Below are 27,105 nucleotides of genomic sequence, written 5' to 3'. Positions count from 1 at the left end.
GGGCGCTGCTGGGCTCTGCAGTCTCTCGGACCAGGAGGCGTTGTCGGCGACCAGGATGGAGGTGCGAGCTGTCCCACGAAGGATGAAGTCGTCGGCGTCGAAGTTACCCAGGATTGGGCAACAAGCCTTGGCTAATTCAAGCCCACGCGGTGGACTCAAAATGGCGTCTTGAGTGGACCAGGAGGGTCCGGGGTGCTCCTCTTCTGGAAGGGAGCAAGGGCCAGTCTGGAGCAACCAGACCAGCAGCAGAAATGTCGTCGGGCGTCGTCAGGAAGGCCACAAGCCAACGGGCTAGTAGCCAAACAACGCGGTGAGCAGCGGAAAGCAGAAGGGCCCCACGCAGATCGTGGAGATGCTGGGGGGCTGCACTTCGGAGCTGGAGCTGCTCAGAGTCGGGGCTTCTCGGACCCCAAAGCACTCACCAGTAGATTACTCGGCGGGCTTGCTGGAAAGAAGTCGTGCAGTCTTGAAGATGGCCGGTCCCTTGAGGTCTCGTCGCACCCACGGTTCTCAGCTGGGCGGTAGAGGCGGGTAGAGGTCAGAGGTGCCAGGGAAGCCGGTCCTCGTCGAGCTGGGCAGTCGGATTCCGGAGGAAGGACTTACAGCAGACCGCAGTGTTCTTTAGATGGTGCCTGCGGATGCAGGGTGACTACTCCTTAGTCACAAGGGAGAAATCTTAGGAAGAAGTCTTGAGTTCCTTTCGTAGAAAGTAGTTTCAGGATTCAAAGATGATCTGATTTGGAAGGGGGCCAGTCTCTACCTTTATCTGGGAAAAGGGGGCTGGCACGCGACTAGGTCCTGCCCTATGGGTGGGACCAGGAGGGGGGTGGTTACACCCACTTCCTTGGCGGGCTTTTCCCCAGGCCAGGGGCTGGAGTGCCCCTGGAACTGGTTCCAGCCAGCCTATGCACAGTGAGCACCGGGGTGCCACGTGCAGTCACCTTCCTCTAAAGCCCTGCCTACCTACAATACACAAAACCCTGTCTGGGACGGTGCTGGCACCGCCCCTGGCAGGAAACCCTTTGTCCTTATCTCCTGCTCTGGGAGGACTCCCAGCAGCAGGAGGGCAGACTTGTGTCTCGGTGGCAGCATCCATTTTGTGGATGCTAAGGCTCTGTCTGACTTTTAACCGGGTTATAGGTTACAGGCATGTCGTGTCCCTCTAGAAGGGTGGAATGCTAACCCCGTCGCCAGAATTGGCGAGGGGTTAGTATTCCAATTCGTATGACACCTTACTCGACATGTTTTGATAAAGCGATACCAGAGTTGGCACATAACCGCGAGGATTATAATGCCCTTAAGAGTATATGGTATGCGATATCATGGAAACGGCTAAGGGATGGATCCCGAAAGCCGCAGACAGGCTCAGCTCATGCCAGAGCACCATCTCACACGATTCCAAGCACTCTGCCTTCAGGATTGTTAAGGCCTGCCATAGGAGTGACTGATAGGAGATCTGTGTGTCCATTTTTAGGGTTAGATATAGGTATACTATATCTAAAGCAAAGGGTGATTACACCACCTTGCCCCAGCTGTCAAGCAGCCAGTTGTGTCAGATTTGGATGGCCATCCAGGGGTGGCATAATACATGCTGCAGCCCCTGGTAGGCCCTGGGTACACCTATGCCCTGGGTACCTAAGGTACACTGTACAGGGACTGATAAGGTGACTCAGTATCCAATTTAGATATGTACCTAAGGTACATGGAATCCATTTTACAGAGAGAGCAGTAGGCCTGGGGTCCTGAATAGCAGGGCCCCAGGTCAACTAAGTCAGAAAACCAGCAAAACACCAGGCAAAAAGTTGGGGGCAACCATAGTCAGGGATTCTACCTTCCTACAGGGAGTCAGAGGAATTTGGAGGCAGCAAAGACCGCAGGGGGCCGTGAGGACTGGTCCTCCTTCTGCTGATTAGGCCTCCTAGATCCACCCCTGCCTCAAAAGGAGAGTTACATCTACTGAGGTGTTGAAATAAGCTGAGACGTTTGACATTGTCAGAACTGGACAGCCAGAGTAACCAGGAGCCGGAAGAGGTTTCTCCCACTGAGCCCTAATAGGGTCCAGGAGAGTCTACTTAAATAGGTTCAAGGGCTTAGAAGAAACTGTATAGGGCAGCATTTTTGCAGCGTGACAGCCAATTCCAAGCCTTCCTTTGTCTTACGAACAACTGTTGTGAAATACATCACCTCCTGCAAAGTAAGACCAGAGGGGCAAGAAATCTTTCCCTTTGAGGAAATATCGAGTTTGTTGACATTTTGTAAGTCCAAATAAGTGGCAGCATCAATATCATAAAGAGATAGGAGATGATTAGCTTTTAACCGCATGCGTGCGGTCGATATTCTGCTGCTGCGCTGGGATTTACAAAAACCCATTATTCATGACGAGCTGGGCTCGTCATGAGCGTGCGAGGAGGCTACCTCATGACGAGCCCAGCTCGTCATGAGCGTCGAAGGGGTTAAGTCATCATTGTGTGTCTGTTGTCCTTATCTTCCATAGGCAAGGCATCTTTTTGCTTTTCCTCGAAGTACACCTTTGGGGAGGTATTCAGATAATAATTTCTCATTGAAATCTGCCTTGACTTTCTCCTTTGCTACATGGATAGTATTTCCCCCTATTGACTCTTCTGTTGGAGCTGACTTTATGGATGGCGCCACCACTGACTTTGAGGGTGATGCGAAGAAGGCCCTTTGTGAAGGGAAGTCACTGCTTTAGTTGGTTTTTACTTCACCTTGAGCATCAAAGCAAAGGTGTGACATTGGGAGGTGTCTGAGTCAGACCTGTGGAGTCGCTAGTCCACAGGACTGAATTGGCCTCCCTGGCCTTCTTTTGGAAGTAACCCAGAGGGATGAAGACAATTCTGAAAAGATCGATCATTTCCATCCAGAAGGCCTCAGCCTGTGCAGCGGGCACACCAAGGGTTTGCCAGGTTTCGAGGAAGAGGCTGGCATTGGGTAAAGCATTGAAACAACAGTCCTAGGATTGGGACTTCTTCTTCAAGAAAGAAGAGGGAATTTTTCTGTGGCATTGTTTGTTTATTTTTATGAGAAGAGCTCCTACGGCAACATTCCTTGTAGGTAACTTACATTTCAGAAAGGGAGGCCTCTTTTGGGTCTCACTGCATGTCTGAGCCAAAAATAACTTGGCCTCCTTGATGGCCCTTGGGTGTATGGAGGTGCAAGAGTTTCAGTCCTCAGTGGCATGTCCTGACCCCAGACACCACATATAGATGATGTAAGGATCCAAAATGGACATCTTCTTGCTGCACAGTATGAAACATTTTAACCTGAAGCCCTTATTGGAAAAATGTAACCTAGTCACTGTCAAACGCTGCAAATATTGCGGGTACAAATGGTCTCTGGATTGCATTGATGAAGTGCTGATAAACAGGAAATAAGGTCAGTACTCTGGTGTGCACATGATATACTCCTTTGACATCATGTCTGGAAGTAGAGTTGTGGTTGGAGCTTCGTGACACCACATGGTCTTGCTGGAGAGTGATTGCAGGAGTAAAAATATTTTTAAGACTTGTCTGAAGTCTGGATGTATTCATAAGGTCAGGAATCTGCAGGAAAATGTACTCATCAGCACTTTAATTTTATGTGAGGATGGCTGTTTTGCTGACACCAGGATTTCAGCGCATTTCTGCAATGTTTTGTGTTGGACGCGCTTCTGGCCAATTTTTTACCCATTTCAGCCCGTAACATTTTAGGGAGAAGAAATTGTATTAGCTGATCCTAAGTAAACCCTTTAAACTTAGAAATTATATTCTGACCCTTGTTTCTGTTTATTTCATTTGCAGATGTAACACCTTTGAAAAAACGGAGATTGTATCAGTTGTTGGATCCCGCTTATTCTGAAACCTCTACACCGACAGCTTCTCCATATGCTACTCCGACTCGCGCGGATAGCTCTGCCACAGATATAGCATTGTTCGCTACTCCCCCCAGGATTAAAATTGAGGATGAAGGTTGTTGTTGTAGCAGCTATAAACCAGTTTATTCACCCATCACCCCTGTGACTCCATGTGTACATGGCAACTCCATGCACTTTGAGGTATTTGTTGTGAGCATGTCCTGTTAGAAAAATAATAATGTATAAATAGATGCTGCTTATTTAGAACTCACACTGTTATTTATATTTTGAACCTTTTTATTATGCTTTTAGTTACTCCTTGTTATGTTTGTTTCCTCTTGTGAAAGCATGAGATTTTCCAGTATTGTCCTTTTCACAGATTACGGTCCTTGAATTATTGACATCCGGTTGTACATGTTAAATAGAATAGTTGCTAAGATTCTGATAGAGATTTCTAGCTGCAGATTCTTTACCTTTGAATAATCCTCCGGCGCCAAACTTGAGCCAGAAGCCTTTCTACAGAAGTACCCCTGCGCCTCAGTAGAGGGCCTTGAGCAACTCTGTGTAGGAAGCTGGCTCTGTATATATGATACCAAAGTGAGGTATAGTGTGCGCAGAGAGTACAGTGGAACTCCAAAGGGAAGCAGTGGTCAAGTTAGATAGAACCTTACTCTCTATTTGTGGTAGTGTGGTCGAGCAGTAAGGCAGTATCAGAGGACAGGGTTAAGCATTTGCTGTACACACTCAGTCAGCAAATGAATTCACACACTCAAAGACTGAACTTCAGACCAGTTGTTTTTGCATAAAAATATTCTCTTAGTTATTTTATTTTCTAGAACCAAACAAGCCTGGCACCGGTAAGCAATTAAATACTTTACAGTAGTAATGCAATTGAAATGCAGTTTGAATGATACTTGTATATGCACTTTGGTTTGATTTGCAGTATGGATGCAGAGAAATGCAATACTTAGTAAATGCAGTACATAGAATTGAATAGGCTTTTTAGTAAAATAGCAGGTAAGTAACTTTTGACATTACTAGGCTTACACAGAGTAGTATACCTAGATACTACTCTGAGACATTTCCTGAAAATAGGTAAGTAAAATCGTTTTTGTTAGATTATGCAATTTTTAAGAATGTCTTTAGTTTCTCAAACTCCACACTTGAATGCTTTTCACAGAAAAACAGACCATGTTATCCTATGGAGGAAAATAGTGTTACCGGTTTTGGGGTAAGTGTATGGTAGTGGGAGTTGAGGTTCTGGGGATAGACTCAGGGGTCCCCCTGGGTCAAGGATGCATTCTAGTTACACCCTCAGCGGCACTAGGGCGGCTGGGTGCAGAATGCTGAGGTCCATTGTTATCCAATGGGAGATAGGGGGCCTCCAGTCGGTGGCTGCTGACTAGCAGGCTACTTGGCTGTGGGAGCAAAGCTCCTGGACTTTAGCTCAGGGCAAATGGGGAAACAAAGTAGCACCAAAGGTTCACCCTCAGCGGCACTAAGGCGGCCAGGTGCAGAGTGCTGTTTCGACCTCGGGCGCCCTGTTGCTCTGTTGTAAGTTGGGAAGTTAGGGGTTGGTTAGGCACCGTCGGTTTGGGCACACAAGGCCGTGGGTGCATGGGTGCCTTTTAGGGTCGGATCTACTTACCAGCTCCCGGTCGCAGTTAGGGGATCTGCAGGATTTAGGCTGCTGGCGTCGGCTTGAGGCAAGTCAGGGGTCACCGGATCTCGGGTACACCCCCTATTATGCCACCCTCCAGTCAGAGGGGGGCATGAGCCTATCCAGGGTTGGCTGAGTACCCCCATCTTCAAGATGGCGCGGACTGAGAGTTGTGCTTCACCTCGCCTCCCCCCATCTGAAAGGTGGAGTTGGCAGAGGTGGGCACACCTCTATTCCTTACTTGTTTGTCCCGCCAGTTCTCCCGCCCAAAGTGGGGTCAGAACCAGTAGGGACCCGTTGCTGAGAGCAGCAAGTGGCCTGGGGAAGCTCACAAAGGCGGCGAGCCTTTGAAGCTTCCCCTTCGTGAACCCTGCCATCCTGGGGTGGAGGCTTGGCACCTCTTCCCAGGATGTGCAATGTTTCCGACCCCAGAGAGCAGCAGGCTCTCGACCCAGGTATCCATAAACATGTCTGGTGGTGGCACCTAAAGCAGCCACTCAGCCTGGACACTAGTGGTAGGTTATTTTTCAGGAGGCATCTCTAAGATGCCGTCTGTGTGCATTTTTCATGAAATCTCACACCAGCATCAGTGTAGGTTTAATGTGCTGATAAGTCTGATACCAAACTTTTCAGTTTTCAGTGTGCCATTATGATGCTGTGGAGTTTGTAATGACAAACTCCCAGCACCATATACTCTTAATCACAGCACTGCACTTACAATGTTTAAGAATGGACTTAGACACTGTAGGAGTACAGGGCTCATGCACCTGTACCCTCACCACTGGTATAGTGCACCCAGCTAGATAGGTGACTGACCTATGCTAGGGCATTGGGTTGTAGGCATGGCACACAGGGATGTGTGCCATGTCGACTCTTCACTTAGTTCTTCACCAAGACACGCATCCTGCAAAGGCAGTATGTGAGTGTCAGGGTACAGTGTAGGAAGGTGGATACCTGACTATGGTTACCCCAGATTTTTTTGCCTAGTGTTTAGCTGGTTTTCGACTTAGTTGGCCTGGGATCCTGCTATTCAGGACCCCAGGCTATCTGCTCTCTCTGTAAAATGGACTCCATGTACCTTAGGTACATCTCCAATTGGGAATTGGGTCACCTTATGAGCCCCTGTACAGTGTACATAGGTGCATCCAAGGCCTACCAGGGGCTGCAGCATGTATTATGCCACCCCTGTCTGGCCACCTAAATTGACACAACTGGCTGATCACTCAGTTGGGGCAAGGTCGTGTAATCACCCCTTGCTTAGGTATAGTATCCCTATACCTACCTTGTATATAGACACATAGTAACCTATAAGTCACTCCTATGGCAGGCCTTAACAATCCTGGAGGCAGAGTGCTTGGTTATGTGTGAGATGGTGCTCTAGCATGAGCTGAGCCTGTTTGCAGCTTTCGGAACCATGTCCGTATAGCTGTTCTATGATATTGCCATACCATATACTCTTAAGTGCATTATAATCCTCGCGGTTAATGCTAACTTTAGTTTGGCTTTATCCAAACATGTCGTGTAAGGTGTCATACGCTTTGGAATACTACCACCTCGCCAATTCTGGCGACGGGGGTAGCATTCCACCCTTCTAGAGGGAGAAGACATGTTAAAACTACTGTACCCGTTTAAAGTTAACCAGAGCCCCAGCATCACAAAATGGATGCTGCTGCCACAGACACAAGTCTGACCTCCTGCTGCTGGGAGTCCTTCCAGTCAGGGAGGTTTGGACAGTAGGTTTCCTGCCTGGAGAGGTGCGAGCACCACCCCAGACAGGACTTTGTGTATTGGGACAGGGAGGACTGAAAAGAAACAGACACTGCCTGGGGCACACTAGGTGCTCAATGCATAGTCCAGTTCAAACCGGTGCTGGGGCACTCCAGCTCCAGCTCTGGCGCGAAACTGGACAAAGGAAAGGGGGTGTAACCACCCCCCTTCCGGGTCCCACCCATAGGAGGGACCTAGTGAGTAAACCAGACCCCTTTAGTTGTATAAAGGTAGGAGCTGACCCAGGAGACTTTAGATTTATCCTGATAAAACTTTGATACAATACTCTGGACCCTTCGACATTCAAACCGACTTGAAGACTGAAGAATCTCCCTTGTGGCCAAGGAGTGACCACCCTGGGCAACCAGGCACCATCCAGCAACTCGACGGCTTCCTTTTTCCCCGTTCCCGCCGGAACCCGAGCACAGAGCCTGACAAGACCTTGACTCCAGGACTCCTCTGGCCCCACTGCACGACTCCAGCACAGCTGAGCTCCGTGGAAGGCGTCGGAATCCGTGGAAACAGGCAACTTGGAACGTCTTCAACTTGCTAACAGCGCAGCTCCTGAGGCATCCTCGAAGCTGTGCACTGGGGACTGAGACACCCCGACACCGAGCTCCACCTGCACCGAAGAACAGCCCTCCACACTCCACGAGATCTGCGTGGGGCTCTTCTGCTTGTGTTCTGCTCGACGCGTTGTCCGGTTGCTGGCCCGTTGGCTAGTAGCCCTCTGACGACGATCCTTGAGAAAATCCATCGCTGGTCTGGTTGCTCCAGACTGGCCCCCGCTTCCCTGCAAAGGTGAAGTACCCCAGACCCTCCTGGTCTGCACCAGAAGCTCTTTGTGTATCCTGCTTGGGTTGCCTTTGCTTAGGATTGTTGGCTCTAATCTTGAAGTCGACCCCTCCATCTGCGAGAACCTTCGTGGGACAGCTCCTCTCCAGCACCTGGTCGTCCTCGACGCCTCCTGGTCCGCGTGGCTGCAACGACAAGCTTCACATCTGCACCTGATTGCTCCTCGACGACATCTGGTTCCTTCCTGGTTCCACCCGGTCACTGGCTAGTGACCTAGACTCTGTCCCCTCTGCTTTCAGGTCCTCTTCATCCTAGATCCACCCTTGGATCGACCCGGACATCTTCCTCCTGGTCGCCTGCAGCATCTTCTTCCAAGGCTCCATAGGAAACGGCGAGAAAACCCGACACACTTTGACACCTATGCACCCGCAGCCCGTGGGTGAGGTAACGCGAGTACTTCGGTGCTCCTGTAGGTATTGACTGTCCTAGTGTCCAGTTTTGCTAGTTGTGTAATCCTAGTTAGACCGGAAGTGTCCTAAAACTTCATTACTTACCTTTTTACGTTCCTATTGACTCTCGTGTGAGAGTACTGACTCTGCACGCGCCGCCTGTGGGCCTCCTACTCCTAACCCAAGGGTCAGATAGTGTAGCCCCAGCGATCCTCTAGGCCCTAGGCCTTTCCTTTACCCAAGTCGTGATTCTTATACCACTTACTTAGTATATGGTTTTACGCGCCCCTAGGGCCTAACTGTAAATTGTGCTATTTAAAGTATTTCTGAGTATAACTTATGTGCTTTTGCCTCTGACCTCATAAAGAGTTCAGAGGAGTGTGTTAGTAAATAAATACATATATATTTTATATATATATCCTGTGTGGTGTCCTTTCATTTGATATTCAAGGGGTTACATATGGTAAAACAGCTGGCTTTACACGCCCTCAAGAGTCTTTTAGCCTAAGACTGTTCTGTCCACGCTACCACTAGGATAGCTGGTCTATAAGGTTGACTTACAACCATCACCATAAGGGTTGTTTGGACTGGTGCAAGGTGCTCACTAGAATAGTGAACATCATATACCAGGCCAACTTCTCACATACAGGACCTCTAAGGGTGGCCGATTAAGTGCTGCAGCCCTTAGAGGCCTTCTCTGGTCCCAGTGCCCTGGGTACCTGTGGTACCATTTACCAGGGACCAACCTGTGGCCATAGACGCCGTTTGGGTTTAGGATTCAATGCAGTTTTAAGGAAAGAACATAGGCCCTGGGCACCTGATTAGCAGGAGCCCCGGACACACTCAGTCAAAGTACTTCAGCAATTAAGCAAAACGTGGGGACAACCATGCAGAAAGAGGGCACTTTCTCACACTCCGTAACAGCGTTGTCCACCGGATTTGATGTCAATAGAGTCCATATAGGAGCTCTCCTGATGCACTAACAACTGTTTCTTCCTTTCTGCGCTCCCATGCAGATCCTGAGAGCGGTACCCCTTGCCATTTTTGGCCTACCTCGTCATTGTCCACAAAACAGTGTGGTTTTTTCTGGATATCTTCAGGGTCCTGTGAGCTGTGATGTGGGCTCTGCAGCCTCATCCTATTTGCATTTGGTTCCAGGGCACGCACCCTGAGATCAAATGGTGCAGCTCATGTCTTCGGCTTCAGTTGTCGGCGTTGCAGGAGCGCCACTTGATACTGTTAGCGACGCGGTGGTCGACGGCCCCTCGGTCACAGTCTCACACAGTCTCCTTCTTCTTCTGAGGACCGCTCGAGGGCCTGCTCCCTAAGTCCTTCGTCCTGGCCTGAAAAGTCATGCCATAGGTTTTTGCCTCGACTTTACCACGTACATGCGATGTCCCAGACACGATCCCTATGTTCGAGGCATGTGGGCTGCTAAATTCATATCTATTGCATAGATCGCCGCCTAGTGTTGGGTCCGGATGATTGCACATTGTTGTCCTGGAAGAGTCTTCGAAGTATCACGAGATAGGTGGCTCCTCCCCTGGACTACAGTGCGCATGGGCATCGACTCCATCCCCAGATTGTTTTTTTCCGCCATTGGGTTCGGATGTGGTTTCGACGTCTCCGTGTCGGAACCGAAAAACTTTCTTCTTAAGGCCAAAAGGCCTTCGTTACCTGCGTCGGTATTGTTTGCGTACGGTCTCGAGCATCATCCGTCTCTCGGAGCCGGAATTCTGCGGAGTAGAATAACTCTTCGGACATCGAGGCCCTCTCGTCGCAGCAAGACCCCGACGAACTTCTCATGGAGCGGAGCCCGTTCAAGTTCTGCCCCGTCTGTGGATCCAAATATCCACATATCGACGTGCATCCGGTCTGTAACAAATGCCTCTCGCCGGACCACAATGAGGAAAACTGCATGGCCTGCTCTAAGTTCAGGTCCAAGAAGACGCTCAAGCATCGGCGCCCAGCGAGCGGCTCCGGCACCCGACAACATATTCGACGACCCCGCAGAAGAAGGCGGTAGCCATCATCTCCAGATTTCACCACCATCGACGGAGGTCCAGGCCGAGCCCGAAGAACACGTCGAAGGACAGGGCCAAGACCTTGAATACGTCGAGGAGGTAGGGGACGACGAAGAAGTTTATGGGGCCGCGGAAGATAGCTCAGAGGAAGAGCTATGCCCCGATAGTTACATGACTCAGGCTCAGGTCACGGGATCGCCACTCGGCCTTACCCACGACCCTGCACCGCTATCCCCGGCCCCGCCTTCTGGCCCGGCCACGGACACTCCAGCGGAGCCGCCATTGCACGTATCGAAACCGAAACCTTCGGAATCGACGACACCAAAGATGGCCGACGTCCCGCCAAAAACGAAACCGAAACCATCGGATTCGACAACACCTAAAATGGCCGACGTCCAACAAAAAATATCGAAGCCTGCTCCTTCATCGACTCCGTCGACCTCCGGCCCACCGAAGTCGAAGAAGGCTGTCGAGTCGACAGCGCCGCAGAAGGTGCCCAAGGAACCATCCTCTAAGAAAGTCGTCCATCAAGTGTCGAGCACGGTTGCTCCGGCGCGGACCTCTAAGACTGTTGACACGCCTTCGGACGCTACTACGGCGCCTACAAGTAAACGCACAGTCGAAGCAAAGTCGACTAAGAGCCACGACCCGAAGGCCGGAGGCACTACGCATCGGCACAAGGATGCCGGATCTGTGCAACGGCGTCGGCGCCTAAGCCTACAACAGAGCCGCGACCCGTTGAAGCCGAGGATTCGTCGGCGGGAAAATCGTCGACACCGAGGGACTCCGACGCTACCGAACATCGGGCGTCGGTTACAAAACCCTCTGCTTCCTTCACAAAGCAGGTCACCGACTCCCTCAAGCGTATTCGGGAGAAAACTTTGACGTCAACGGCTCCCACGCCGTCGGCTCCGAAACCGGTGGACACACCTGCGAAGACCTCGACAAAGCTTCTATACACTGCCACCTAAGGTGCCACCGAAAGCATTTGCGCCCAGATCGGTGCCGAAGATCGCTGACACGTCGGACCCTTCAACGCAAAGTGGCCGCTTGGATCGACATCAAGCCTCAGAAGAACAATCTGAGCATTACATTGATGCCGAAACGGGGACATTGACCCTCTACAAAAGGAAAATCACTTCCCAACCATTGGAATCCTATGTCATTCCACTAAAAAAGAAAAGGCCGGCCAGAACATTCCTGCCCTTGTTGAACCTATTCTGCCACCACCAAGAAGGAGTCCATCACCTTCCCCCAACCAATCAGGAGGAGAGGATGATGACCAAGATGACCAGTACAATTTTCCAGTTGACAATGACCCTGATGTTCAACAGGACTCATATGACGACACTGGGGACCAAGGTGGACATCAGGTGGTACAAGATCCACAGGGTTTTGGTGCACGTACATCACCAACTGAGGATTCAGCAGCATTTAATGCTTTGATAGAGCGGGCAGCTGCAAATCATGATGTGGACATGCATGCTGACCCGGTGGAGGAAGATTTTTTGTTTGACACTTTCTCTGTTTCAGAAAGAACAGTTAAAATACTTCCTATGCTCAAAGGTGTCCTTAAGCATGCCCCAGAGATCTTTAAAGAACCTACCAGGGCGAGAGTGGTGAACCCACGGATCGAGAAAAAATACAGGCCAGCACCTGGGGACCCTGCATATATTCGGGGACAGTTGCCTCTGGATTAGTTAGTGGTCGCCAATGCCCGCAAGAGGGCAAACTCCCAAACAACGGGTGAAGCTCCTCCCCCAGACAAGGAGTCGAACGTGCTTGAGGCATCCGGCAAAAGGGTGGCTGCGCAGGCTGCCAATATCTGGCGTATATCAAACACACAGGCACTATTGGCACGATACGATAGGGCGCATTATGACACCCTAGAACAGCTCCTTCAACACCTGCCTGATGAGTTTAAGGAAGCAGCCGAAATGCTCATACAAGAGGGAAAGCTCATCTCAAACGCTGCAATAAAGTGTGCACTTGATGTGGCTGATACAGCGGCTAGGGCGATTAACACTAGCGTCATGTTAAGGCGCCAAGCGTGGCTTCGCATATCAGGATTTAAACCCGACATTCAAACAACAATACTCAACCAGCCCGTCAATCCTGACAGACTGTTTGGCCCAGATGTTGACACCACCCTCGAAAAAAATTAAAAAGGACAATGAGACTGCTAAGTCCATGGGGGCGCTTCAGTCTCAACAATTCAGGGGAAGCACTTTTCGTCGCTCAGGAGCACGTGGTGTTACCAGAGGACACTTGGGTCAACAGACACAATTCTCAAAAGGTGGTGCACAATCCTCGTACCCCAAGCAGGGTAGAGGGGGTTACAGGGGTAACAGTGCCAAGGGCAGAGGCAGAGGGAACAACAACTCCCGTTCCTCTGCCGCCAACAAACAGTGACTCTCTGTCACTGCCCCCCGACCATCCAACACCTGTCGGGGGGAGACTCCAGCAGTTCCTGCCAGTCTGGACATCCATCACCACAGACAGGTGGGTAAGGAAACTTATCCAGTACGGTTATTGTTTGGAGTTGACATCCACTCCACCCAACATACACCCAAGACAACGTCCTATGTCGGCAGAGCACTTGCACTTATTGCAGCAAGAAGTTGTAGTAATGCTGCAAAAAGGCGCAATCGAGCTCGTACCAGTGGAGGAGGAAGGAACAGGAGTCTATTCCCTGTACTTCCTCATCCCAAAAAAGGACGGATCCCTCAGACCCATTCTGGATCTACGCCCCCTCAACATGTATATACTGTCAGAACACTTTCACATGCTTACACTGCAGCAGATTCTTCCCCTGCTGAACCAAGGGGACTTCCTAGCAACCTTAGACCTCAAGGATGCTTATTTCCACATCCCACTCCACCCATCCCACAGGAAATACCTCAGGTTCACCATTCAAAACAGGCACTATCAGTTCAAAGTCCTTCCCTTCGGGGTGACTACTGCCCCCAGAGTATTTACAAAGTGTCTGGCGACAGTGGCGGCGCACCTCAGGAGGCAGAACATACATGTCTATCCTTACCTAGACGACTGGCTCGTTCAAGCAAAGTCGGAACAACAGTGCGCCGCGGACATGTCCCACACCATTCACCTCCTTCACAGTCTGGGGTTCTCGCTAAACTACCCAAAGTCGAACCTTCAACCAGCCCATGTGCGGCAGTATCTGGGCGCGACAATAAACACCATGACTGCTATGGCTCAGCCAAACCCAGTCAGGATCGACAACATTCAATCGCTGATCCAGAGGTTCAGACCGCAACACTCCCTACCAGCGAGAGTGTTCATGCAGTTGATAGGCATGATGGCCTCCTGCATTTTCATAGTCCCGCACGCGAGGTTGCACATGCGTCCCCTCCAAGAATGCTTGGCAAATCAGTGGCCACAGGCTCAGGGACAACTAACAGACCTAGTGTTGGTGACCGGTCGGGCATACAACTCTCTGCATTGGTGGAATCCACACAACCTTTGCAAGGGCCGACCGTTCCAAGAGCCGGTGCCACAGATTACCCTAACAACGGACGCATCTCTACAAGGGTGGGGAGCTCATGTGCTCCACTACACTGTGCAGGGACTGTGGTCCACCCAGCAACAGAAGTTGCACATCAACTACCTGGAATTGATGGCAATCTTCATGGCGCTCAAGTCCTTCAAAGTACATCTGTGCAACAAAGTCGTATTGATCCGGACGGACAACATGACAGCCATGTACTACATCCAAAAGCAGGGAGGTACTCACTCGCCACAGCTGTCTCATCTGGCTCAGGGCATGTGGAAGTGGGCCATTCAGAGGAACATTTTCCTCATGGCGGAACACCTCCCGGGCAAGGACAATCAGATGGCGGATCTGCTCAGCAGATACAGCCATCAAATGCACGAGTGGGAGATACATCCAACAGTACTCCACCCGTACTTCCAGCAGTGGGGTCATCCAGAGATAGACCTGTTTGCCACAAGGGAAAACGCAAAATGCCAAAGCTTTGCCGCCAGGTTCCCTCACCCGGAATCGCAAGGGAATGCGATATGGATGAACTGGTCAGGCAAATTTGCGTACGCTTTTCCCCCAGCGCCTCTCATCCCGCTGGTGGCAAGAAAGCTAAAGCAACACTCGATGACTCTCATCCTGGTTGCTCCAACATGGGCACGCCAACCATGGTACACCACGTTTCTAGAACCTTCCGTGGTACCGCATCAAAGGCTGCATCTCACACCCAGCCTATTGACGCAGAACCATGGAGACATTCAGCATCCTGATCCGCAACAGCTCAATCTGGCGATCTGGCTCCTGAGGTCTTAGAATTTGGCTACCTCACCCTGCCTCCAGACTGCATGGACATCATTCGGGAGGCAAGAAAGCCCACTACCAGAGCTTGCTATGCAGCAAAATGGAAGCGGTTTGTCATTTACTGTACAGACCACAATATCAACCCGCTAGATGCATCCATTCCTAACATCATCTGCTATTTGTTACATCTTTACAAATGCAATCTAGCGTACGCTTCCATTCGGATACATTTATCCGCCATAGCAGCTTATCTCCAAAACAGGCAGCATCTCTCTGTTTTCAGGGTGCCTGCCATTAAAGCCTTCCTGGAGGGACTAAAACGAGTCATTCCTCCAAGACCACCCCCAGCTCCGGTGTGGAACCTCAATGTGGTCCTCACTAGGCTGATGGGCCCACCTTTCGAGCCACTGCACTCCTGCGAAATTCAGTTTCTAACATGGAAAGTGGCTTTTCTCATTGCTATTCCATCGCTCAGACGTGTTAGTGAGCTGCAAGCGCTCACAGTCCAGGAGCCGTTCATACAAATTCATTCAAACAGGGTAGTGCTACGCACTAACCCCAAATTCCTTCCGAAGGTGGTGTCACAGTTTCATATCAACCAAACTATTGACCTGCCCGCATTCTTCCAAAACCCACAAACAGTAGCGGAAAGAATGCTTCATACATTAGACGTTAGGAGGGCGTTGATGTACTACATTGACAGAACACAACACTTTAGGAAAACACAACAACTTTTTGTTGCCTTCTCAGCACAGCACAAAGGCAACCCTATTTCCAAAGCAGGAATAGCCAGATGGATTGTTAAGTGCATTCAAATCTGTTATCAAAAGGCTAAACGTACTTTAACAATACCCCCAAGGGCGCACTCCACACGCAAGTTGGGGGCCTCCATGGCTTTCCTGGGGAACATTCCTTTGGAAGACATTTGTAGAGCAGCCACATGGTCTACACCACACACATTTACCAAACATTACTGTGTCGATGTGCATTCCAAACAGCAAGCAGCTGTAGGACAGGCTGTTCTCAAGACACTCTTTCAAACTTCTGCAGCTGGCACGGGCAACCGCCCTTAATGGAGGGACTGCTATGTATTCTATGCAATAGATATGAATTTAGCAGCCCACATGCCTCGAACTGAATATGCTACTTACCAGTATGCATCTGTTCTTGGCATGTAGGGCTGCTAACATTCATATCGCCCGCCCTCCTCCCCGGTGCCCGTAGCGGCTGCAGATACTCTCTTGCATTCATCATTAGCATGGACATCCTTTACACTATTTCACTCCATCTCTGCCACAATGGCTAAAAACAATCTGGGGATGGAGTCGATGCCCATGCGCACTGTAGTCCAGGGGAGGAGCCACCTATCTCGTGATACTTCGAAGACTCTTCTAGGACAACAATGTGCAATCATCCGGACCCAACACTAGGCGGCGATCTATGCAATAGATATGAATGTTAGCAGCCCTACATGCCAAGAACAGATGCATACTGGTAAGTAGCATATTCATTCTTCGATGTCGGGGCGAGAATCTGTCCCTGGCATTCCGGTGTTTCCCAGGGTTTGGACTCCGTCCCCTCTGCTTTCTGTTTTTTCTCATCTGTATTTCACGTCTTGGTTCCATCGGCCTGGACCACGAGACTCTGTAGCTGCTGATCTTCCACAAACCTGCATTTGCATCTACGGGTGGTTCCAACATCACTTCATCCGAATGAACTTGGGCTCCTAGGTGTAGGTATCCTGGGTCCTGGATTATCCACAGGCGGGGTGCCCCTCTAACCTCCCTTGATCCAAGTGGTTCCTTCAGGTCATTTGGGAAGGGTCCTAGAACTGTAAAAATCCAACCGCGCTTACCCTGTGTTATCTTATTGACATTTGACCCGGCGTAACCACTCTGCATTCCAGGGGCCTCTGGGTCCCTGGCTACTCACCTTGGGTGGGTCCATGCTTCCCCTGGGGTCCTCCATCCTTGGATATTAGTCCCATGTTGGTGCTTATTCCACTATTTTAGCATATGGTTTGGCCCTGCCGGTTGGGCCCTACGTGTTATCTTATCCTACTTACCTAGTTCTGAAGTATTTCTTGTGTGTTGTTGATATCTTGGGAGATATACCAAGTTCTCCAGTATTAGGGGTGTCTTTCATAGATTCACATGCTTGAATATTCCCCGTTGTCGAAGTGGGAGTCCCACGGTACGTAAAATAGCAATAAAATGCTAAAATATATGTATGTGAGAACATAACATGAGAAATAATAGAAGTAAATACACAACTAAAACCTCTATAACAATTCCTACATAGGAATGCATGATAGAGAGAAAAAACACTTGCAACATATCACTGTCATTGTGTTAGTCCAAACTACAGCCAATCAGGCGCCAGCACCCTCTAGAACCTTCTCCTCAGAAGCTCAAGCCCTTAGATTTTCTACCGCACGTCGTGTGAAGGGAGTCTCCCTGAGCTCTGCTCAGTTTTTTCCTCAATTACTTCTAGTTTCCAGTCTTCTCATCATGTCAAGTAAGAAGTCTTTATTCAGACCTTGCTCTTCTTGTGGGAAGTTGCGTCTTTTTAAAGAAGACCCCCACAAGAAATGTATTTATTGTTTCTACCCTGAGCATGAAATTGTCAGCTGCAAGTTTTGTAGAACCTTTTTTACAAAAACTCTTAAGGACAGGGAAGGCCGTCTCCTCCTTTGGCTCCAACTACTTAAGTACAAGGATTCAGCTCTGTCTGATGCTGAGAGTTTTCAGTCTGGACCCTCCACTGCAGCATCTAAGCGTAGTAGTGTGCAGGATGTGCCCTCTCCTTTTCTGAAAAGGAAGAAACTTGCCCTGCCTTTGGTCTCTGTGGTGTCCCCACCGGCTCCTACTACCTCTACGCCCACGAGACCTGGCTCTCAGGCATCTTCTGCTGCCTCACAGCGTGTTTCCACTCCAAAACATGCTTCGTCGTCGTCGGGAGCGTCGACGAGTGTTCCGACAACAAGATCATCAGTGTCTACATCGTTGACAAAACTGACTACGACGTCAGCTTCTCCTTCGTGGAGGCCGTCGCGAGACCGTCGTCGACGGCCTCCAGGTCTGCGAGAGTCTCATTGGCCTTTAAGACTGTCTCGTCGACGATTCCCATCACCTCATCGAAGAAACAAGTATCGTCGACGAAGGCAATCAAAAAATCTACATCGTCGACGAAGGCTCCATCGACCAAAGCTCCGTCGACGAGTGCTCCGTCGACAGGGGTGTCTTCTGCGTCGACGACTTGGTCGGCGGCTTTGCCGTCTATGGTGCTTCCGTCGACGACGGCTCCGTCGATGGTCCTTCCGTCGACGATGGATACATTGAAGTCATCTTCGTCGGCGGCCATATCAGCACCGTCAACGATACCGTCGACGGTGGCACCATCCTCGTTTGCCTCATTGCCTCTAGTGCCTTTGCCATCTTCAGGTTCTGCATCTGTCGCCACAGAACCTTCACACCATTGCCATCAAGATCCATGCCACCAGTTGTCTGCTCCATATCCGCAGCCACCTTCACCTTTGTTTGCCTCTGAGCACGCTAAGAACTCTGGTAATGATGTGGATGACACTTTCAGGGCGGCACACAGTCCGTCAGATCTCATCATCCAATGCCAAGATTCTGACAGTGAAGACGTCGGCGACGACCAGGAGTCTCAAGCTGAGGAACAGTTAATCCAAGTTCCAACGGCTACATTGCCTTTGTCTCTGATTTCAAACCTCCAGCATATGCTGGATGACTACAATCGCTGTTTTCCACCTACACCACAAGGTACTCCTAGACCACCGGCTGCTGCGGCTGCGGCAGCTCCACCCTCTGTTCCGCCACCTTTTCCACCGACGCCTTTGTGAGAAGTTGGCCTGATATATGATGCTCTCTAGTTCTAGTGATCACCTTGTATCAGTCCAAACAACCCTTATGGCGATTGGTTGTAAGTCAACCTTATAGACCAGCTATCCTAATGGTAGCATGGACAAAGCAGTCTTAGGCTAAACTCTTTTGGCATGTGAAGCCAGCTGTTTTACCACATATAACCCCTTGAATACCAGATGAAAGGACACCACACAGGTTGTTATGAAAATAAACAGTATATTTATTAATAACAAACACCTCTGAACTCTTTATGAGGTCAGAGGGCTAAGCACATGACAACCTCTTAGGAAAAATATGATAAGTTGCACAAAATTACAATGGTGCCCTAGGGGCACGACAAACCATATACTAAGTAAATGGTATAAGTAGACCGATAGAAGAAATGGGGATGCCCAGAGGCTGTAGGATCGCTGGGACTACACTACCCTAACCTTAGGTAAGTAGCAGGAGGCCCACGGGACGCGTGTGCAGAGTGTGAAGTCACACGCGGGATGCGGAACAAAGTCAATGGGCAGAACAAATTACTAAAAGGTAAGTAAAAGACAGTTCCTACTAGTTACGACTAAAACGACTGGATACCTGGACACTAGGAGAGTCAATCTACGTATGAGCACCGAAATGCTCTCGTTACCTCACCCACGGGCGCGGGTGCATAGGTGTGAAAGTGTGTCGGGTTTCTGCGTTGAAGTCAATGGAGCCTTGAAGAAAGATACTGCAGGCGACCAAGAGGAAGATGTCAGGTGCGATCCAAGGGTGGATCGAGGAAGAAGAGGACCTGAAAGCAGAGGGGACAGTGTTCAAAGCCACTAGCCAGTGATTGGTGTGGAACCAGGAAGGAACCAGGTGCTGTTGTCGCGATCAGGTGAAGAGTGGACGCTTGTCTCTGCAGCCACGTGGACCAGGAGGTGTCTTCGACGACCAGGATGGAGGCACGAGCTGTCCCACGCAGGCTCTCACTGTCGGCGGTGTCGGATCCGGATTTGGAGTCAACATGCCTTGGCAAAGGCAACCCATGCGGTGAGTGGAAACGGCGTCTGGTGCGGACCAGGAGGGTCCGGGGTGCTCCTCTTTTGGAAGGGAGCAAGGGCCAGTCTGGAGCAACCAGACCAGCAGTGTAGATTTCAAGGATCGTCGTCTAGGAGGCCACTTGCCAGTCGGCAAGTGACCAGACAACGCGTCGAGCAGCAATCAAGCAAAAGGGCCCCCACGCAGATCTCGTGGATGCTGGAGGGCTGGTCTTTGGTGCAGGAGCTGCTCGGGGCTGGGGCTTCTCAATCCCCAAAGCACTTTCTCAAGGATGCCTCTGAAGTCGTGCTGGAAGCGAAGTGCAGTTTCTTCAAGATGGCCGGTCCCACGTGTCTCGTCGCACCCACGGATCTCAGCTGCGCTGCAGATGTAGGTTGAGGTCGGAGAGGTCTGGAAGTCCGGATCTCGTCGGGCTCTGAAGTCTGGTTCCGGCAGGAAGGACGACAAAGTGAACCGCTAGGACGCTTGATGGTGCCTGCAGTTGCAGGGTGGACACTCTTTGCCCACAAGGGAGATTCTTCAGTCTTCTGTGGAGCAGAACGTCGAAGTCCAGAGTTTCTTCTTTGTAGAGTAGTTCAGGAAAATCTAATTTGGAATGGGACCAGCTCCTACCTTTATCCTGCTAAAGGGGGCTGCACTGCTGACTAGGTCCCTCCCATGGGTGGGACCAGGAAGGGGGGTGGTTACACCCCCTATCCTTTGTCCGGTTTCGCGCCAGAGCTGGGGCTGGAGTGCCCCAGGAACTGGTTTGAACTGGGGTATGCACAGGGACACCTTGTGTGCCCCAGGCATGTCTCATTCCTTTCAGCCCTCCCTACCTCAATACACAAAATCCTGTCTGGGGTGGTGCTAGCACCTCCCAAGGCAGGAAGCCCCTTGTCCAGGCCTTCCTTTGCTGGAAGGACTCCCAGTAGCAGGTCAGACTTGTGTCTGTGGTGGCAGCATCCATTTTGTGATGCTGAGGCTTCGTTTAACTTTAACCGGGGTTCACAGTTACATACATGTCGTGTCCCTCTAAAAGGGTGGAATGCGACCCCCGTCGCCAGAATTGACGAGGGGGTAGTATTCCAATTCGTATGACACCTTACTCGACATGTTTTGATAATGTTATACCAAAGTTAGCCTTCAACCGCGAGGATTATAATGCACTTAAGAGTATATGGTATAGCGTTATCATGGAACAGCTATTTGGACTTGGTTCCGCAAGCTGCAAACGGGCTCAGCTCATGCCAGAGCACCATCTCGCATAATTCCAAGCACTCTGCCTTCAGGATTGATAAGGCCTGCCATAGGAGTGACTGATAGGAATATATGTGTCCATTTTAGGGTTAGATATAGGTATACTATATCTATAGCAAAGGGTGTTTACACCACCTTTCCCCAGCTGTCTTACCAGCCAGTTGTGTCTGTTTAGATGGCCAGCCAGGGGTGGCATAATACATGCTTCATCCCCTGGTAGGCCCTGGGTACACCTATGCCCTGGGTACCTAAGGTACACTGTACAGGGACTGATAAGGTGGCCCAGTACCAATTGGTAAATGCACCTAAAGTACATGGATGTCAATTTAGAGAGAGAACAGCTAGGCTGTGGGTTTGATTAGCAGGCCCACAGCCAGGGAAAGTCGTAAATTAGTGAAGCAAAAAGCAAAAATCTGGGGTGACCATAGGATTGCAGACCCTACTCTCCTACATAACCCCCCCCCAAACTTACGGACATTAAACTAACCTTGACCAGGTGAGTCTTCCTGTTCTAAGTGGAAATACCTGGAGAGACCATCTGCATTGCCATGGTCAGTCCCTGGTCTGTGCTCCCCTGTAAAGTCCATCCCCTGTAGGGAAATGGACCACCTAAGAAGTTTGGGGGTTTCACCCTTGATTTGATTTAGCCATAAGAGGGGCTTATGGTCGGTCTGAATCTTGAAGTGAGTCCCAAACAAGTATGGCCTCAACTTCTTCAGGGCCCAAACCACAGCAAAGGCCTCCCTCTCAATAGCTGACCAACGTTTCTCTCTAGGGGTCAGCCTTCTACTTATAAAAGCAATGGGCTGGTCATGACCATCAATATTCAGTTGAGCTAGAACAGCTCCCACACCCAACTCAGATGCATCTGTTTGGACAATGAAGGTTTTGGAGTAGTCAGGACTCTTGAGAATAGGTGCAGTACACATGGCCTGCTTCAGGTCATCGAAAGGCTTTTGACAGCTAACTGTCCACTGAACTTTCTTTGGCATTTTCTTGCTTGTCAAGTCATTAAGTGGTCACAATGGACCCATAATTTTTGACAAACTTCCTATAGTAACTTGACAGGCCCAAGAAAGCTCTGACCTGTGTCTGGGTGGTTGGAGGAGCCCAGTCCTTTATGGCATGTATCTTGCTCTCCAAGGGTTGAAACTGGCCTCCACCTACAAGGTGGCCCAGGTACACAACCTGACTCTGCCCTATCTGGCACTTGGTGGCCTTGATAGTGAGGCCTGCCTTCTGCAGGGCCTCCAACATTTTCCTCAGGTGGATCAGGTGATCCTCCCAGGTGGAGCTCAAGACAGCAATATCATCTAGATATGCTGCACAAAAGTCATCCAACCCAGTGAGAACTTGATTCACCAACCTTTGAAAAGTGGCAGGTGCATTTTTCAAACCAAAGGACATCACCACAAATTGGTAATGACCTCCTGGGGTAGAAAATGCTGTTTTGGCCTTGGCTTCCTCAGCTAACCTGATTTGCCAATAACCAGCTGTTAGGTCAAATGTACTTAAGAATTTGGCAGAAGCCAATTTATCTATGAGTTCATCAGCCCTAGGTATTGGGTGGGCATCTGTCCTAGTGACAGCATTGAGACCCCTGTAGTCTACACAAAACCTCATCTCTCTCTTAGCACCCTCTAGAACCTTCTCCTCAGGAGCTCAAGCCCTTAGATTTTCTACCGCACGTCGTGTGAAGGGAGTCTCCCTGAGCTCTGCTCAGTTTTTTCCTCAATTACTTCTAATTTCCAGTCTTCTCATCATGTCAAGTAAGAAGTCTTTATTCAGACCTTGCTCTTCTTGTGGGAAGTTGCGTCTTTTTAAAGAAGACCCCCACAAGAAATGTATTTATTGTTTCTACCCTGAGCATGAAGTTGTCAGCTGCAAGTTTTGTAGAACCTTTTTTACAAAAACTCTTAAGGACAGGGAAGGCCGTCTCCTCCTTTGGCTCCAACTACTTAAGTACAAGGATTCAGCTCTGTCTGATGCTGAGAGTTTTCAGTCTGGACCCTCCACTGCAGCATCTAAGCGTAGTAGTGTGCAGGATGTGCCCTCTCCTTTTCTGAAAAGGAAGAAAGTTGCCCTGCCTTTGGTCTCTGTGGTGTCCCCACCGGCTCCTACTACCTCTACGCCCACGAGACCTGGCTCTCAGGCGTCTTCTGCTGCCTCACAGCGTGTTTCCACTCCAAAACATGCTTTGTCGTCGTCGGGAGTGTCGACGAGTGTTCCGACAACAAGATCATCAGTGTCTACATTGTTGACAACGACACTGACTACGACGTCGGCTTCTCCTTCGTGGAGGCCGTCGTCGACGGCCTCCACGTCTGCGAGAGTCTCATTGGCTTTTAAGACTGTCTCGTCGACGATTCCCATCACCTCATCGAAGAAACAAGTATCGTCGACGAAGGCAATCAAAAAATCTACATCGTCGACGAAGGCTCCGTCGACCAAAGCTCCGTCGACGAGGGCTCTGTCGACAGGGGTGTCTTCTGCGTCGACGACTTCGGCGGCGGCTTTGCCGGCTATGGTGCTTCCGTTGATGGTCCTTTCATAGACGATGGATCCATTGAAATCATCTTCGTCGGCGGCCATATCAGCACCGTCAACGATACCGTCGACGGTGGCACCATACTCGTTTGCGTCATTGCCTCTAGTGCCTTTGCCAACTTCAGGTTCTGCATCTTTCGCCACAGAACCTTCACACCATCGCCGTCAAGATCCATGCCACCAGTTGTCTGCTCCATATCCGCAGCCACCTTCACCTTTGTTTGCCTCTGAGCACGCTTCGAACTCTGGTAATGATGTGGATGACACTTTCAGGGCGGCACACAGTCCGTCAGATCTCATCATCAAATGCCAAGATTCTGACAGTGAAGACGTCGGCGACGACCAGGAGTCTCAAGCTGAGGAACAGTTCATCCAAGTTCCAACGGCTACATTGTCTTTGTCTCTGATTTCAAACCTCCAGCATATGCTGGATGACTACAATCGCCGTTTTCCACCTACACCACAAGGTACTCCTAGACCACCGGCTGCTGCGGCTGCGGCAGCTCCACCCTCTGTTCCGCCACCTTTGCCACCGACGCCTTTGTGAGAAGTTGGCCTGATATATGATGCTCACTAGTTCTAGTGATCACCTTGTATCAGTCCAAACAACCCTTATGGCGATTGGTTGTAAGTCAACCTTATAGACCAGCTATCCTAATGGTAGCATGGAGAAAGCAGTCTTAGGCTAAACTATTTTGGCATGTGAAGCCAGCTGTTTTACCACATATAACCCCTTGAATACCAGATGAAAGGACACCACACAGGTTGTTATGAAAATAAACAGTATATTTATTAATAACAAACACCTCTGAACTCTCTATGAGGTCAGAGGGCTAAGCACATGACAATCTCTTAGGAAAAATACGATAAGTTGCACAAAATTACAATGTGCCCTAGGGGCACGACAAAGCATATACTAAGTAAGTGGAATGTGAAAGTCGATAGAAAGAATGGAGCTGTCCAGAGGCTGGAGGTTCGCTAGGACTACGCTATCTTCACCTTAGGTAATTAATAGGAGGCCCACGGGACGCGTGTGCAGAGTGTGAACTCACACGCGAGATGCGTAACAACGTCTATGGACAGTACAGTTCAAGTTAAAGGTGAGTACGGACAATCCTGACTAGTTAGGACTAAAACGACTGTGGAACTGGACACTAGGACAGTTAAACTACCCTTGAGCACCGAAATGCTCTCGTTACCTCACCCACGGGCTGCGGGTGCATAGGTGTCAAAGTGTGTCGGTTTCTCGCGTTGAAGTCTATGGAGCCTGGAAGAAAAGATGCTGCAGGCGACCAGGAGGAAGATGTCCGGTGCGATCCAAGGGTGGATCGGTGGAGAAGAGGACCTGAAAGCAGAGGGGACAATGTTCAAAGTCACTAGCCAGTGACTGGAGTGGAACCAGAAAGGAACCAGATGTCGTCGTCGCGATCAGGTGAAGAGTGGACGCTTGTCTCCGCAGCCACGTGGACCAGGAGGTGTCTTCGACGACCAGGATGGAGGCACGAGCTATCCCACGCATGCTCTCGCTGTCGGCGGTGTTGGATCCGGAATCGGCGTCAACAGGCCTTGGCAAAGGCAACCCACGCGGTGAGTGGAAACGGCGTCTGGAGTGGACCAGGAGGGTCCAGGGTGCTCCTCTTTTGGAAGGGAGCAAGGGCCAGTCTGGAGCAACCAGACCAGCAGTGAAGAGTTCAAAGTTCGTCGTCTAGGAGGCCACTAGCCAGCCGGCAAGTGACCAGACAACACGTCAAGCAGCAAACAAGCAGAAGGGCCCCACGCAGATCTCGTGGATGCTGGAGGGCTGGTCTTCGGTGCAGGAGCTGCTCGGGTTTGGGGCTTCTCAGTCCCCAAAGCACTTGGTCGAGTGTACCTCGGGAGTCGTGCTGAAAGCGAAGTGCAGGTTCTTTCAAGATGGCCGGTCCCACGTGTCTCGTCGCACCCACGGATCTCAGCTGTGCTGCAGATGTAGGTTGAGGTCGGAGAGGTCTGGGAATCCGGATCTCGTCGGGCTCAGAAGTCTGGATACTCGAGGGAAGACGACAAAGTGAAGCCGCTGGACGCTTGATGGTGCCTGCTTGTGCAGGGTGGACACTCCTTGCCCACGAGGGAGATTTTTCAGTCTTCTGTGGAGCAGAACGTCGAAGTCCAGAGTTTCTTCTTGTAAGTTGTTCAGGATAATCTAATTTGGAATGGGACCAGCTCCTACCTTTATTCTCCTAAAGGGGGCTGCACTACTGACTAGGTCCCTCCCCTGGGTGGGACCAGGAAGGGGGGAGGCTACACCCCCTATCCTTTGTCCGGTTTCCCGCCAGAGCTGGGGCAGGGATGCCCCAGCAACTGGTTTGAACCGGTGTATGCACAGGACACCTTGTGTGCCCCGGGCATGTCTCATTCCTTTCAGGCCTGTCCTACCCTATACACAAAAACCTGTCCGGGGTGGTGCTAGCACCTCCCAAGGCAGGAAACCCTTTGTCCAAGCCTCCCTCGCTGGAAGGACTCCCAGCAGCAGGAGGTCAGACTTGTGTCTGTGGTGGTGGCATCCATTTTGTAATGCCAAGGCTCGAGTTAACTTTAACCGGGGTTCTCAGTTACATACATGTCGTGTCCCTCTAGAAGGGTGGAATGCTACCCCCGTTGCCAGAATTGGCGAGGAGGTAGTATTCCAAATCGTATGACACCTTACTCGACATGTTTTGATAATGTTATACCAGAGTTAGCATTTAACCGCGAGGATTATAATGCACTTAAGAGTATATGGTATAGCGTTATCATGGAACAGCTATTAGGACTTGGTTCCGCAAGCTGCAAACGGGCTCAGCTCATGCCAGAGCACCATTTCACATAATTGCAAGCACTCTGCCTTCAGGATCAATAAGGCCTGCCATAGGAGTGACTGTTAGGAATATATGTGTCCATTTTAAGGTTAGATATAGGTATACTATATCTACAGCAAAGGGTGATTACACCACCTTGCCCCAGCTGTCGTGCAGCCAGTTGTGTCTGTTTAGATGGCCAGCCAGGGGTGGCATAATACATGCTTCAGCCCCTTGTAGGCCCTGGGTACACCTATGCCCTGGGTACAGGGACTGATAAGGTGGCCCAGTACCAATCGGTAAATGCACCTAAGGTACATGGATGTCAATTTAGAGAGAGAACAGCTAGGCTGTGGGTCTGATTAGCAGGCCCACAGCCAGGGAAAGTTGTAAACCAGTGAAGCAAAAAGCACAAATCTGGGGTGACCATAGGATTGTAGACCCCACTCTCCTACAGGGGGGATGATGTACCAGAGCCACATACATACCCTTTAGATGAGGATGCCAATCCAGAATATCCCAAAGATGACGATGCATATAATTTTCCACCAATCAATGCACCAGACATCCCTGATCCTCAGAACTACCCAACAAAACCTTCCCCTCCAGAGGATAGTGTTGGGTTTAACCATCTATTAAACAGAGCTGCCCTTTACCATGGAGTTTCAATGCACTCTGATACCATTGAGGAGGATTTCTTATTAGATACTTTTGAGCAGTCACAAAGGTCTACTCAAATATTACCCAT

At 50.2% G+C, this 27,105-nt stretch overlaps 1 protein-coding gene across 6 annotated transcripts in view; it reads left to right on the top strand.

Moving 5' to 3' along the window:
* KMT2E (lysine methyltransferase 2E (inactive)) overlaps positions 1–27,105 on the top strand; it is a 2,078,550-nt gene that overhangs the window by 1,739,193 nt on the left and 312,252 nt on the right. For all 6 annotated transcript variants that reach the window (XM_078680502.1, XM_078680521.1, XM_078680476.1 and 3 more), the window contains one exon: positions 3,798–4,051. In XM_078680502.1, coding sequence (XP_078536628.1) covers positions 3,798–4,051 — 254 coding nt within the window. The remainder of the gene's footprint in view (positions 1–3,797; positions 4,052–27,105) is intronic.

The sequence above is a fragment of the Lissotriton helveticus genome, chromosome 1_1 (genome assembly GCF_964261635.1).
Source record: "Lissotriton helveticus chromosome 1_1, aLisHel1.1, whole genome shotgun sequence".
Lineage (NCBI taxonomy): Eukaryota > Metazoa > Chordata > Amphibia > Caudata > Salamandridae > Lissotriton > Lissotriton helveticus.
Note: the sequence above shows the minus strand (reverse complement) of the source record. Positions and strands in the feature narration are given on the sequence as shown.